This window comes from Anastrepha ludens, chromosome 6 (assembly GCF_028408465.1).
Source record: "Anastrepha ludens isolate Willacy chromosome 6, idAnaLude1.1, whole genome shotgun sequence".
NCBI classification, from domain to species: Eukaryota; Metazoa; Arthropoda; class Insecta; order Diptera; family Tephritidae; genus Anastrepha; species Anastrepha ludens.
This window is the reverse complement of record NC_071502.1, coordinates 52,566,116-52,581,613: the sequence shown is the minus strand read 5'-3', so window position 1 is coordinate 52,581,613 and position 15,498 is coordinate 52,566,116. Positions and strand designations below refer to the sequence as shown.

Genomic DNA, 15,498 nt, shown 5'->3' with positions numbered 1-15,498 from the left:
ATTGCTGTTGTTGTTGCAATGGTTTTTTTATCGGCTCCTTTTGCGTCTGGTACTTTGTCTGCACGTTTGCTTTGTTTGACATTTGATATGTCACACAACTGCAATGTTGCATCAATTTAAGTTCCTTCCTTGCCAACTACTGCATGACTTCCCAGCTTCTTTGGGGCTCGCTGTTTGCAAGTAACTTTGTTGCCAGACACCCTATTACCTTCCTACCTTCCTTCGCCCAACTCTTTCTTGCAACATTTTATGTACCGTACTTCTTATCATTTGTCGACGCCAATTTTCATCTACATACACACATACACATGTATGTGTGACATTCAGTCGCGTCTGTCCGATCACTGTTGTCCTCATTCGCGCGCTGTTGGCTGTTATTGGGTCCAAGAAGCATCATCAGTGGCAAGGAATCCTTGTACGTCTGAGTATAAATGCGATAGAAGTCAACAATGTATGTGGCAGCATTAAGTGGTTGTTTACGCTGCCAAATGCCAACACACAAATCGCAAATTCAATTCATTTTTTATATTGCACAGATATTTATATATGTACTTATACTCATGCACGTATGCACATATAGCTGCATCACCCTGTATACAAGAGCAAGTGGTACCGTTTTTCCAAACCAATCATAAAATTTGGTATATTTTACGACTTCCACCAAAATTTAACCGAGGATTATTTGTGAGGTTGACTGTATTAGAAATTTCAGTGTGGGTAATAGGACGAATTGGCTGGTGCGTGACAAACATTCGTTAGTACCCTGGTTCCAAATCAGCCATGGACACGATACACCAAACTAATAGAAAATGTTTTTTTTTAATAGTCGCCCCCGGCAGGCGGACCTCCTAATATTTCTGCCATGAAAAAGCTCCTCATAAAGAAAATTAATGAATTTTGGAATATCCTAGTCATGCAGTATCTTGTCTCATTCCTCGAAAATAAGGTATCCAGGTAGAATTTAAATTGAGGTTTGTTGTTAGCAATGAAGCCAAATTTTGTTGCACCATTAGTCAAATGGCAGTGCAGAATATTCTATAAACACAAAATTACCCATTCCCTTTCTAGATATGCATCGTCCATCACTGTCTTTTGAGTCTTCTGCCTTCCCAGCGCTTTTAATGGCTGCCTCCATATTTTATTCGGTCCATCGTTGTAATACAGCATGATTTTAGTCTCATCACAGAAATTTGCCTCATGCCGGTGCAATATTCTATCTGATTGAGTTAGGTACGTTCTGGTCAAAAACAAACGCTTTTCATGATGCTGTGAAGAAAGCTAAAGCTTCCTTCGAGCAACTTGTGAAGTATAATTGTACTTTTGCGATACATGGCATACTGTTTCATGAGAAACTTCGACTCCACACTCATCTCTAAGACCACTAGTAAGATTTCTTTTCGAAATTTGCGGGTTGGCGGCTACTTTTCTCAACAAAATACGCTCGGCGCGGTCAGATATTTTCCGTGGTCTCCCATTTGCAGAATTTGGCTCCAATAGTTTATTGAGTCACCTCAAACCATGTCTGTCTTCCTGGACTTTTACGCGTTACATGTGTAACAACTCGGCGAGATCACGGTATATCAAATCATCCTAGCAAACGATGCCGAAAATGAATATCCAAAAACATTGACAGCTGCTGAGAGGAGATTTTTGGAAACAGTAACGAAATTCATGTAAATTTTGCTATAGTTATAGCAAGCTTTTGACCTGGTGGAAGAGAACTTTTTTCTTCGTCAAATGCGGTATAGAGTCGATCCAACAGCATGAGGTGGAATTGGATTTGAATGACATCACATGCACGCCAAAAGCTGAAGACTACAAACCTTACCAGCAGGCCCATCTTGACGTTTCACGGCTTCGATTCAATAGGAGAAGTTGACTGCTGTGATCCCAGTGATGAATCCCATTTTCGCATGTGATGAATCCATATTCCTTCCACGGTTACGAAACGGTGCCAAACATTCCTTTGAAATCGTCAATCGAACGGCAGAGATTATTGTTAATTGTGCGTAAACGCGGATCACATCTTGCGGGTAGTTTTTTACCATTTTCTAATCTATTGCGACAACAGCAGCAGGTTTTAGGGTAGGTTTTATATTACTATACATTTTTGTTTCTTACTAAATGAATATTCAGCTTAACAGTGACGCGGAATTAACTAAAAAGAGATGCAAGTCTAACTAGTCCTTAACTGATTCATTTAGTTCTAGTTTCAAACTATCGAAAAAAGTATGAGGCTGTGAACATAATCCAAGATAAAGCCATGTAAAAATCGGGAGTTGCTTATATAACAAAAAGAGGGAATGCAAACTACTTTTGCTGCTGAATTCACTAGAAGCGCAGCAGTGCGGTACTAGTATATTTTCCCTATACATATTTATGTATGTATATGGATTGTATTTGGGATCATCTTTTTCGTTTGTTATTCATTTCTTGCTGTATTTTTGCTCACTTATATTATAAATTTACAGCTTTCGCGTCAGGATTATTTTTCACATATGCGTATAAGCTCAGGTTTTTACATTTGCATACCCACTCATACACACACATAACTTGTGCATATAACTGAATTCATAGCCTGCAGTGAATTGCCATATTAGTCAGTAAAAATTCTAGTTCATAAACTGGTAATGAAAGGGGGTACTTAAAAATAATATTTCAAGTTCTACAGCGGTCACAGTTCGATGATGTCTCTTTTGACAGATTTTTAGTGGAAATCTATCTATTTAACAAAATCTTTTCTATTTCGCTCCAGAACCGTTAAAGACTTATTCTGAGTCCACAGCGCAAATGGTAGACCAGAGCAATTCTACGTCTAGTGATCCAAGTATTTTCGAAATTGTCGTCTATTCTTCTAAAAATGCCTTTATTTGTAGGCTTGAGTACAATAAAAAGTGAAGTGAGAAAATTTTGGATAACAATTTAGTAATTTTGAAATTTATTCAATATTGAAAATGTTGGTATAGTTTTTCTTCAAATTGAAATATCTTCAGTTCTTTCTGGCATTTTTCAAAAATTTGTATTATTTTCTTCTTCTTAAATGGCGCGTTAGCCGCTTAGGCGATTTTGACCGAGTTTGACAACACAATCCAGTCGTTTCTTTTTCGTGCTAACCGGCGCTAGTTGGACACACCAAGTCAAGCTAAGTCCTTCTCCACCTAAAGTTTTCTCTACTACCATCAGTTGGTACCGCATCGAATACTTTCAGAGTCGGCGCGTTTGTATCCATTCGGGCGGCATGAACCAGCCAACGAAACCGCTGAATCTTTATTCGCTGTACTATGGCTATGCCGCCGTAAAGCTCATACAGCTCATTGTTCCATCGCCTGTGACACTCACCGCCACCAACGTGCAAAGGCCCAAAAATATTCCGCAGAATTTATTTATTATTTATTAGGAAAGAAAATTTCTCAAGAAAAAATTATGTTTTTTCCTAAACATTTTTGAGAAAACATTTCTTTTTCAGTTTTTTTTTTCTTATTCCTTCTTATTAATATTTGAGACTGTGAGGAGAAGTCTCTTAGTAATTTCTGAAAGTTCCATAATGGGATGCAAATAACATTTCCTGTTATATTCAATGCGTAAAACAAAAAACTGCGCTAGCAGTACTTCCACTTTAAAAAAATGTACCTAAACATTTTCAACTTCAAAGTTTTAAAACTTTTGTCAAAGATTTTTCAGTTCACTTCTTATAATCAAGATTGCAAATAAACAGGTCTTCGGAACAATTGACGGCATCGGCCAAAATACTTGAGTCACTTGCCATGGAATCGCTCACCTGTGAAAATTTAAAATTTCGAAAAATCATGGATAACTACTTCACTAACAAAGACGATTAATTATTATTAAACTGAAAATACTTTTGAACCCTTAACGCTTTCGCAAATGCCTGACAAAAATTACAGTATGCAAAATTCGTATTATTACACCCCCTTATAAATAAAAAAACCACGTATATTTTCAAATTAATTTTAAAACAAATGCTTGAAACCGTTATATTTCATAGATAATTAACTAAAATAAGGCCAAATAACAAAACCGCTCACAAAGTGTATTGAATTGCAAAAAAAAGTAAGAAAGAAAAAAAATTAACACTTTTCACAGAAGCAAAATTCGTATTAGTACACATGTATTTTTAATCATTTAAAGAGTAAATAAGAGATAGTTCAGAAAATTAATATTTTGTAGGATACCCTCGTTGCCTTAGAACAGCAGACAATCACTTCGGCATAGATTCCACCAATTTTTTTGTGAGATTTGGATAAATCTTCTTCCATTCTGATTTGAGGACTTTTTTTAAATGTTCTCGGTTCCTTATTTGATGATGTTTCAGTTGCTTTTTGAAAATCGACCATAAATTTTCTATGGGATTAATATCCGGGCTTTGTAGTGGTGTTTTGAGATAATTTGGACAGTTATAAAGGATCCATAACCTTGTATCCAACGCCGTGTGCTTAGGGTCGTTATCTTGTCGGAATATAAATTTTTTTTTGCAACCCAATTTTTTGGCACTTTTGCGTAGATTCTTTTTTAAAATATCAATATATTGCCTCGCAGTCATAATTCCATCAATAAAATGCAACTTTCCTACTCCGTTTGCCCCGAAGCATACCCATACCATCAGAGAACCACCACCGTGCTTGAAAGAAGGCTGCAGATTTCGTTTTTGAAGGCTAGTATTACACTCTCTCCAAATTTTTATGCGTCCATCGGACATTTTTATATTAAATTTACACTCGTCCGAAAAAAATACCCTTTCCCAAAACCGCATATTTTTGTTTAAATATTGCCTGGCGAATATAACACGCTTTCTTCTATTGACTGAGCTTACATACAGTTTTCTAACCGCAGTTCTGCTTCTAAATCCAAATTTTTTTACATAATTGCGCACTGTTTGAGGTGTAACTTTAATAGAAAAGTATTTTTCTAGATCTGCAACTAGAGAAACTCCACTGACGGTGGGATCTTTCCTGATAAGGCGTTTCAAATAAGTCTTGTGCCTCTGTCCAAGCTTTGCCCTGTTCACATTTCGAAGCTTTTTGTCAATCCTTCCACTGTCTCTATAGATTTTGACTACGTTTTGTATTGTAGACACACTTTTCTGCAATGTTCTCGCAATTTCGCGTAAAGACTTTCCGTTTTTGTTCATATTTATTATTAATCTCCTAGTTTCGTTTGATAATTCACTTACTTTAGGCGACTTTGCAAACTAACTCCGCGAACTTCAACAAATGGCTACTAAAACGCAACTGCCCAAGGTTAAACATTGAATGTTTAACACAATCGTTTCGAAAATAACGGTAAATACCAACAAATTGTTTACAAATTCAACGCATACTAAGTGTACTAATACGAATTTTGCCTGCAGTAGAAATAGCTACACTGCTACTAAAGTTATTTTTTTCAATTCTATGCAAATGTTTCGGAGTTTTTGTTATTATTCTATTTTTTTATGAATTATACAATACCGCACTATGATTGAAATCAATTGCTTTAAAGTAAATTTGAAAATATACGTGATATTTTTATTTGTAAGAGGGTGTACTAATACGAACTTTGCATACTGTATGTCATTTACTAGTTCCGAAACTACAATTTTTAAAGAGTATATCAACTAGTTAATATTTAAATACATATGTAGATACATTTCTATCGGTCGGAGAGTTTAGCCAGACCTTGAGAGAACGAGGATGTGCTTATCGGCATGATAACATAAGCTGTTCTAATATTACACAGTTAGTTGAGAAAGTGGCCCTAATTCAAATGAGAAAAAATAGTTTGAAATATTTTTAAATTATATATTTATAAAATAAACTTTTATTTATGCTTTCCACTCGATGCAAATTGAATAGAATATTTTTTATCACTATGAACTAATCCTAGCACTAAAAATAGGCTAACAATTGCACATTGTAAATCGCCATAGTAAAAGTATATGTTTATATTGGAAAAAGATAGAAGAGCAACTATTTATTTACTTAAACTTCAGAGTAAACTGTTAGAAGCTAGTTTCGAACTAGTTGGTTTGACTGCAGGGTAGGTACATTTGTATGAGTTTGCATTTGTATTGCGGCAAGGTTTCAAAGTATTTCACTAAGTAGCAGGAAATATGAGCAACTCCTTTGTACGAAGGAGTCAATCAGCAATCAGAAAGCGAAAAAAGGGGGGAAAATATTTATACCAGCACTCATTTAAAAAATATATAACATAATATAAAAATTGTATCTGCGTGTGTGTGATTTTTGTTTAGGCTGGTAGAATCTTTATCATGGATTTCGAATTGCTTTAACGAAATGTTTTTTGTTTTTTGCTTTTGGATTTGATTCTAAAAAAATCAAACATTTGATATGAAATGGTGGCAATAAAAGAAAGCGCGAATTTCATAAAAGAGTTGGCCACAGATCGATTTCCAAGCTGAAATAATACACATGAGTACGAGTGCTGGCGCTTCATTCAAGTAATATTTTGACCTGGTTTTCCACTGGTTCGCTGCGCGCATCGAAAAGTTATGAAAATCCCGTTATGAAGCTTGCAGCGATTACTGAGCATAATCTAAGCAATTAATATAAAACACTTAAGGAAGTTTTTTTTCGAAAGTCACAAAAAAAAAATTTCAAAAATTGTTAACCAAAAAAAAAATATTTTTAAAGTATACTTTATTCTAAAAACTTAAAAAAAAATCTTAAAATTTTCCAAACACTGAAAATATTTCAAATTATTCGATTTTTCTCAAAATTTTTTCAATTTACATTTTTTATTATACTCATACTTGATATAGAATCGCTCAGTTATAAAATAAGGAAATAACAATTTTTTTTTTAAATAGTTTAGAACCAATTAGTAATTCTTAAAGATGAAATGCGATTCTTCGATATGTGTTTTTTAAGGTTTGATTTGACATATACTTCGCTACATTTTCGGGAAACTAAAGCTATTACTATCGACTTTACGCATGTAAAGGGTTTTTTTATAAGAGGTGTTATTTTGATATTCAAAGAAAAATGCTAAGTGATCGGATGTTTATTTCATTATGCCATGAATAGTGGAAAATAACATCAGGCAAATGACCACCACGGCCACGCTTACAGGACAATATCCTTTTCATGAAATTTTCCATAACCGAATTGCAAAGCGACTGCCCTATGTCCTCGATAGCCTGACGAATTCCATCTTTGAGGTCTTGAATCGACTCTGGGCTGTTGGCGTAGGCCTTCTCTTTCACATGGCCCCAAAGAAAAAAGTCACAAGATGTTAAATTACAGGATCTCGGGGGCCAATTGTGATCACCTCTTCGAGGAGATAACACGGCCCGGAAACTTTTCCAATAAAAGATCAATGGTTTCCTTGCTTGTGTGGCACGTAGCGCCGTCTTGTTAAAAATAAACGTTGTCCAGATCAATACCATCTAATTCCGGCCATAAAAAATTGTTAATCATCTCTCGATAGCGCAATCCATTCACCTGTAACACCTGTTATTGGAAAACCCTTTATTAATTGAAGAAAAATTTCGCTTTATTTCGACGCCTTATTTTCTGACGACGCCTTATTTTCAATTTTTCGTGTCCTTATCACGAATTAGTAAATGTTTCAAGTTTTCGCGACTGTATCAAGGTTTTTGACGATTGACCTACCTCATTTTTATCAGAACGGCATCGTTGGTACCATAGCTTTATAGTTGCATTCGTTACTGTATTGGATCGTAGTTGTACTGAAGAATGTACCGAATTTTCTCTTTTTCCACCTTCAATTTAGAAAGCTGTAACACACAACTGGCAACTTACCAAAGATAAAACTGTCAAATAATATTTTTTGAAATATAATGTCGCCAGTGAAGTTTCAAGGCAAGAGAAAACGCAAATGTTAGTATTAAATTTTATAGTACAGTTAAGTTTTTAATGATTGTCTAGTAGAAGATCCACCATTTAGGCATCATTGCTTTCTGATGTCAGCTTCCCCTCGCACTCAAATCATTTTACCTCACCAATATATAAGAGCGCTACTCAATATGTCCCAATTTCCCAATTGAAGCAGCTGTTTTAGCAAACAAGCGTGAACGCATACGCCAGGCCGATCACGCGAATCCCCGAATAAAGGATCTCAATTTGGACATTCGGCAACTGGTCAGCCAGAAAAAACGGACTAAGTGGGAAGAGCACCACTCTAGTGTTAGTAAGCTCTGGTCCACCGTAGGGTTCCTATCGAAACCGATGAAGCACAATAACAAGGTGGCAATCACTTTTGATGGTTGTACTTCGTCAGACTTGACGAGGTGCGCGCGCTTGTTTAGCCGGAAACTCATTTTGCATTCTCCGGTTGATAGATCCAAGCGTCGTGCCAAAAGACGACTTCATAAACTCCCAAACAATTGCGCGCCGCTTGCTTTCTCCAGCGGTCAGGTTCAGGTAACCATCAAGGAAACAAAAGCTTCAGCCATTTGCACCGACTCACTTAACATCCGGATGCTAAAAAACCTCGGATATCTCACAAAGATCTTCAACCTATATATAGTATGGTCACTCTTATAATTCAAAGTAATATAAATATTTTTATTTTACGCTTAACTATTTAAATTGAATGAAACAACAATAAGAATTTCGCAAAAAAGGAATTCACAAATTCAATATTAATCTTGCAAGTGCTTCATTCGTATATACTTATAATGGCAACTTAAATTTTTGTTTCTTTATTTAAATGCTTTTTTTTTATTTCAGGCTGTCATCAAGAAAACGCGAATCACTTGCAAATGTCACGGCGTGTCCGGTTCATGCAGTTTAATCACCTGTTGGCAACAGCTCTCTTCCATCAGAGAAATCGGTAAGAAATTTTCTAGGTAGCTAATGCCCATCATCATAAAAATGTCACCCCATAAAAAGGTATTCTGCCGCATCTCTTCTTTTACTCCGGGGTTTGTCGCTAGGCCAATACAAACACAAACGGTCGCAACCGGGTAAAATATATATATGTAGGTGTATAATTAATTAAATATTTATTTAACGTATGGAGCGCGTCTTTTGTTTCTATGCAGAAAGGTACTTAAAGCGGCAGATCACGATATTTTGTAGAAAAAAAGTTTGAAGTGGTTTTATTAACGCTGTGGTATTTTTTACCCCGTAGCGATGAACGCCGGGTTAAGGGGGAAGTCTACTGTGACAAGGGAAAAAACAGGCTTATTTTCCGGATTTTATTTCTAACAAAATATTGCTCGTACATAAAATCTATTTAAACTCTTATCTTTATTATATATTTAAGTTTTTGAAAAAAAAATTTTAAGTCAAAATATTCAAAATGGCCGCTGTGGCACTTCTGCAAGCGCAGGTCCGCTTTTCTTAGGTGCCTAAACGGTGTACATGAAATCTTACGTTTCGGTGATCTAAAACAAAAAAACAAAATATTGTTATCATATACATAGTATTGACTCTCGTCTGACGTAGGATTATGTCGATAAAAAATTTTGGCGTTGAAAAAAAAATTCTTGAAATTTTTTTCTTTTTTTTTGCCTAAAATTGATGTTACTATTGTTTATAACAATTTAACAAATAACGATATCAAAAAAATCCTATGTCAGACGAGAGACACTATTACAGAGAATATATAATTAAATTTTTAAGCTGATTCATTTATCAGAACTCGAGATATCGTGTACACTGTATACAAAAACTTAGTTTCGAGAAAAATGCGTTTAAAGTTTCAGTATAGCAGGTACGCGCTTTGGAGCGCTTCGGGAAAAGGTCGAAATTTCAACGAAGAAAAATTTAGCCAGCTGTAACACATATTGTACCTTATTTAAGAGGGTTCAAAGTATTTTTTAAGCTAATAAAAAAAAATCGATTTTTTGAAAAATTCACAGTAGACTTCCCCCTTAATTTAGTACCTATGTGAATAAATATTAGTTAACAGTTCGCTCTTTAAATTATTTAAAAGTTTTCTGTTAAAAAGTCGTTCATGATGTTAACTACAGCAATGGTTTGCAACTACACTGAATTTAAACTGTGCAAGCAGAAAGGCCGCGAACTTTGATGTAGCACCGCCTTATCGACATACATTGTAAACCATTGAATGGTCAGAGGGCGCTAGTGGCGATAGCGGGAATAAATATAAATGGTAAAAGGGAATAATAGTGTAGTTCCGAACCTCTTCTTTTCTCCAAGAGTTAGCAAGCGGCGAATAGATGAAACAACTGGTACAAATGAACTTATGTTGGTAATGCGGAAGAGAGCTGCCTTAAATTACATGTGTTGGTAAGGCAGTGCATCTAATGAGCAATAGCCATACTCGCTGTACATGTTTGAGTTATAACTTGACATTTGGAGGTTGAATTTACTATATGAGATTTATGAACTTTTGCACCGAACAGTATGCATTTGTTTGGGAGCACAACAAATTAGTCTGCTTTACTTCCTTTTCTACCAGGAAATTATACAATTAAATAAAAAAAAACCAATTACATTTTTCATGTACGCCTATTTGAACCGCGCTTATTTTAATTTTCTCTTACATGTATTTACAGGTGATTATTTGCGCGAAAAATACGAAGAATCCACAGAGGTGAAACTCAACAAGCGTGGACGACTACAGGTTAAGGATCCGCAATTCAAGGTTCCAACGGCGCATGATTTGGTCTATCTGGACGAGAGCCCCGATTGGTGTCGCAATAGCCGACAGCTACAGTGGCCAGGTTAGGAAAAAATAATAAACGAATGAGTGGTTGTGCTAATTTTGAATCACAGAAGGCAAAAAGCAAGATAAAAAAAAATTTATAAATATTTTAAACATAAAATTATAATTTTAATTTATTATTAAATACATTGTTCGACAGCATTTTTGAAACAGAAAAGCGAACAAATTATTCTTGAAATCACATCTAGAGTACACAACTTTTGTGTTAGAAAGTTATAGTGTAGCACGTCTAACTTCTGTTACGTGGTTCAAAATTTATAAATTTTGGTAATAGAAATATTTATATTACGTGTAAAAAGTTTTATAAGTAGATTACAATTAGAAATATATCTATATATATCTATATATTTTTTTTATGCGTATCCTTGTATAAAATGTCTCCTGAATAATTCTTGTCGAATTTTTAACACTGTGGAGTTATACGAGTATTTCTGTCAATTATAAGCAAATGCTTGCATTGACGACTTTTCTAAATTCGCTTATCGTGAAAAAATGTGTGAAAAAATTATTCGTGGAGCGTTTTAATCCTCAAATGTCGTGTTTAAAAGACCTTTTTGGACTTTTTTTAAATAAGTTGTCACATTGGCATGCAAGTTGAAAAGTTAGGGGGTTAAAATGTTAAACAAAAATGATATTGGTGAGATTCTACTATAGAATATTCAGATTCAAATTTATAAAAAAAATTTGTAAGACCAAAATTTGGAGACTTTGATTGTACAGAGGATTTGAGCCGTTAATATGTTTATACTATCACTTTCTTTAACACAAACGGTATTCTTATAACGTACTTTCAGAATTATATAGTCGCTTTGCTGTGCGAGTTCGAAAATCTACTTTTTTGCTTTCCAGGAAAAATTGCCTTTACACTTGAAATTGGGACATTTTACATATATACAAGGTGGCGCAAAATTAATCATCCATTTTTTCCTGAATAACTTTTTTACAAAATAAAAAAATGATTTTGTGTGTTAGAAATCTTTATTTTGACCTATTGTAAGCCATTTCCAAAAATTATAAATCTTCCGATAAAGTGATTAATTTTGCGCCACTTTGTAGTAATGCTGCATATTCAATTTTCCGTTTTCTCATAAATTTAACTTTTTAAAAAACTTGAAAATTTCAAAGGGGTTCATAAAGAGTGGAATCCACTGTGTATGATTTATTTCATCGACGGAAGGTTGAACTATTTTGTTTTTAAGTTTTTATAATAGCCAGAATAACGGCTTAAAGGCATATATAATATAACTTTATATAAATTAGTGGAACGTGCTAACTTCCCCAACTTATTAAGTAAAATAAAATGTCTAATAAATAGAATTGTCTAATTTATACAAAAGAGCTTATAAATATGAAAGTGGTTTAGGTTAAAATTAAAAAAAAAAATCAATTTATCAGTTATTTCACACAACTTTATTTTAAACCAAATTTATTCAATGTAATTTTTACGATGTAGCGGCAGGCTAATCAATCACCTACCCTGTCAGAAAGCAAATATATTAACGAAACCAACGGAAGACTGAGTCTTGACGAGGCCCTATGCTCCCGAGTGGAGTGAACAAGGAAAAAATAATTGTTTACGATATCGTCAAAAGTGGTGATTGTAATTGCAACATTATTGGGATTCTTTTAGTGTTAATTATGAAAGTGGTGTAAGTCACAAATTTGAAGAAATTATATAAGTCTAACTTGAAAATGGCGATTGGCCTTCTTTGATGCGTTTATGAACTACATAGTAAGCCGATAAATGACACTGTAATAATAATAATCATTCCTTTCTACTGAACGACCATGATTTTGGATTGATAGAAATTAAAATAAAGAAGAAAATTACTTATACAACCCTAGGCATTATTGTGAATTGATATAAAACGAATGTCGCAGCCGGATTTTATTTCAACGAAATCTCTAGAAGAGGCAACAGCAAGTAGAGTAAAAAATACTGCGGGCGAATCTGTCTTTTGGCTGCAAGTACAGTGGATACGATTCTTGAAAAATTAACTTTATTAAATGTTCCATAAAACTTCTTTAGTTGATTCTAAATTTCACGTCATAGAGAGAGAAAAGAGGAAGACCAAAAATATACCACTAGACCAGTAACGGAAGAAAAACATCAAGTCATTATGTGTTTACAACTACTACTAGATCCCTCCAGTTTTTCAGTTTCAAACTACTAAAAATGGATTGCTTTTTCTATATTATTGTTTCAAATAAAACTCGTGGTTCTTCATTGCCTTAATAATACGTTCACATATAAGTAGATTATCTACTTTTTCGTGCTTAACTCCCAATCCGTAATTAAAAAGCAAGATATCCCATACAATATTTCTCTCCCAAAATCTGAGATTATAAAAAAATCCTAGATAATAATCATGCTTTTTGGCATACAAGAAAAACATCAAAGTAAAAACTAAATAAAATGTATTGACAGCTGATCGTCAATTTTGCAAGTAATCTGCCATATGTGAACGGGTAGATACATTTTGTGCATTTATTGGCAATTAATGCATATATGAACGTACTTTAAGGGGGGAGCCTGGTTTATAAGGTAAAAAAAAATCAATTTTTTTTCGTTTTAAGCGATTCCTAATATATTTTAGAATGTTCACACAAAGTTACAGAGCCTAATTCTCAATATTTCCGTAGATACAAAGCCAAAGGTGGGCGAGCGTTAGGTAGTTACGCTGTGACCGGACAGCTATAGTACAAACTTTATCTTCTTTTCTCGACTTTTCATTTTTATGATTTCTTTGAATTGGCGTACATGAATGAAAAAAAACTAATAAACCGTTTGAAATGAATCATAGCTTGTTCCCTTCAGTATTAAATTCTCTTCTATTTGAACTAAAAAAATAGATAAAAAAAATGTTGTCAAGATTTTTATACCAAGTTGAAGTGAATTTTTTTTTATAGAAAGCCATTTTTTCTTTAAAACCTCCAAAAAGTTGAAATTTTGGAATTTCTCTCAGTTTTCTTAGTTCACCTAGAATAAAAAATCATGATAATTAGAAATCCATTTGAATTTTTTGCTTTAGATAATAATTACGAGCTGTATCTTGTACGCCAGTTGGAAACTCCAGCGTTGCAGCGCTCTACTAATTTCTATGTTAAACATTTTTTTTTTTTAACTTATTTTAACCAGTACAAAATTTTTTTATACTTTTTAAATGTTCATTAAAAGATAGAAAAAACTTTGCAGTGCTAAATTAAAAAAATAAAATCGCAAAGAGATGCAATTTTTAGACCTCATAAACCAGGCGCCCCCCTTAAGCCATTTATAGGGCATTCGGTAAATTTAGAAAATGTTCTAAGTCAATTCCAACTTTAAAAAGAACATTTTCGTTTGGAGTTCACACAAAACTTCATATTCATTATAAATTTCGGTTAATGAAAACGTCTCTTAATATAAAAATATTTTTTAATTTATTCAAATGCAATTCATTGAATATCTCGAAACAGGAAATATATGACTTAGACCACTTTTATAATTATGAGAACATAAGTACGTATGTTTTTAACTTTTTTTTCTTCAAAATAATGCATTAGAAAATTCAAAAATGTTTAAGAACAAATTTTTCAAAGTACTGGATATATCCTCTTTTAGGTTAGATTAGATGGAAGGAGTTGTCCTCTGGGACACACTCAGGCTCATATCCCATTGTGATGCCGCGTGGGGAGCTTGTCCCTATCTGTTCTAAAACCAGTGTGTGCTTTTCAAAAATTTTAAAATATCTCTGATTTCTGTACAACTGAGATCTTCCAACTCATCAAAAAATTGTTCACTCAGAATAATAAACCTGCGTCTGGATAGAGCAGGACAGTGGCACAGTAGGTGCGAGACTGTCTCTTCCTCGTCCTCATCTAGACAACTTCTACAGAAGTGATGTGTTTGCACACACATCCTTTGGGCGTGTCTACCTATTAGGCAATGCCCCATTATGACTGAGATCAATGTGCTAAGACTGTGTTTATTTTGGCTTAGCAGAGATTCTGTGCGTTTAGCATTTAAAGTTGGCCACAGTTGACGGGCGATTTTGAAGGTGGCTTCATTACGCCATCTCTCGTTTGCCTTCTTTACAATTTCTTCAAGGATGAGTAACTTACATGTTTGTAAGGGTATCCCTATGTCATTATCTATGTACTCATCAATCAATTTAGTGCCAAGTCTCGCTAGTTCATCGGCTCTACAGTTACCCTGAATGTCGCGATGGCCAGGAATCCATGCTACCTTTAGGTGAAATGACTCAGCCATCTCGTTAAGAGATGCGCGGCATTTCATCACTACCTTGGAGGTTGTCGACTGTTTTGTGAGAGATTTTATCGCCGTTTGGCTATCAATAAAAATGTAGATATCATTTTCGGATATCGCATCACACTGTATCAGTGTCGCGGCTTTTATTATTGCCATCAGTTCAGCCTGAAAGACACTACAGTTGTCAGGGAGTCGAAAACTGAAGGAGATCCCCAGATGTTCGGAATATACATACACCTCCGCCCACCCTGCCCTCGAGCTTTGAGCCATCTGTGTATACATGGATGGGCTCGCCCTGTCTCACATCGGCCCGTTCCCACTCTTCCCTTGCGGGTAGGAGGGTCTTAAACGATGTATGTATGTATATATCCTCTTTAGTTTGATATTGATTTTTTGAAAATTTTTGGTTGTGAAATTTTTGAATCTTAAAAAATTAAATTGGGAAAATGGAAAACTGATTGTGCAGCATTCCTATACAAAATCTATAGTTTCACGTTTAAGTTTAAGTTTAAGTTTAATTACGAATTCGAATGTCGAATTTTTCCACTCACATTTACTTTCTCTACTTACAG

At 34.4% G+C, this 15,498-nt stretch overlaps 1 protein-coding gene across 1 annotated transcript in view; it reads left to right on the top strand.

The window, feature by feature from the left end:
• The window catches only part of LOC128867071 (protein Wnt-5), a 194,908-nt gene that overhangs the window by 170,933 nt on the left and 8,477 nt on the right, over positions 1–15,498 (top strand). The window contains exons 7-8 of the mRNA XM_054108165.1: positions 8,712–8,814; positions 10,508–10,675. Of these exons, the coding sequence (XP_053964140.1) occupies positions 8,712–8,814; positions 10,508–10,675 (271 nt within the window). The remainder of the gene's footprint in view (positions 1–8,711; positions 8,815–10,507; positions 10,676–15,498) is intronic.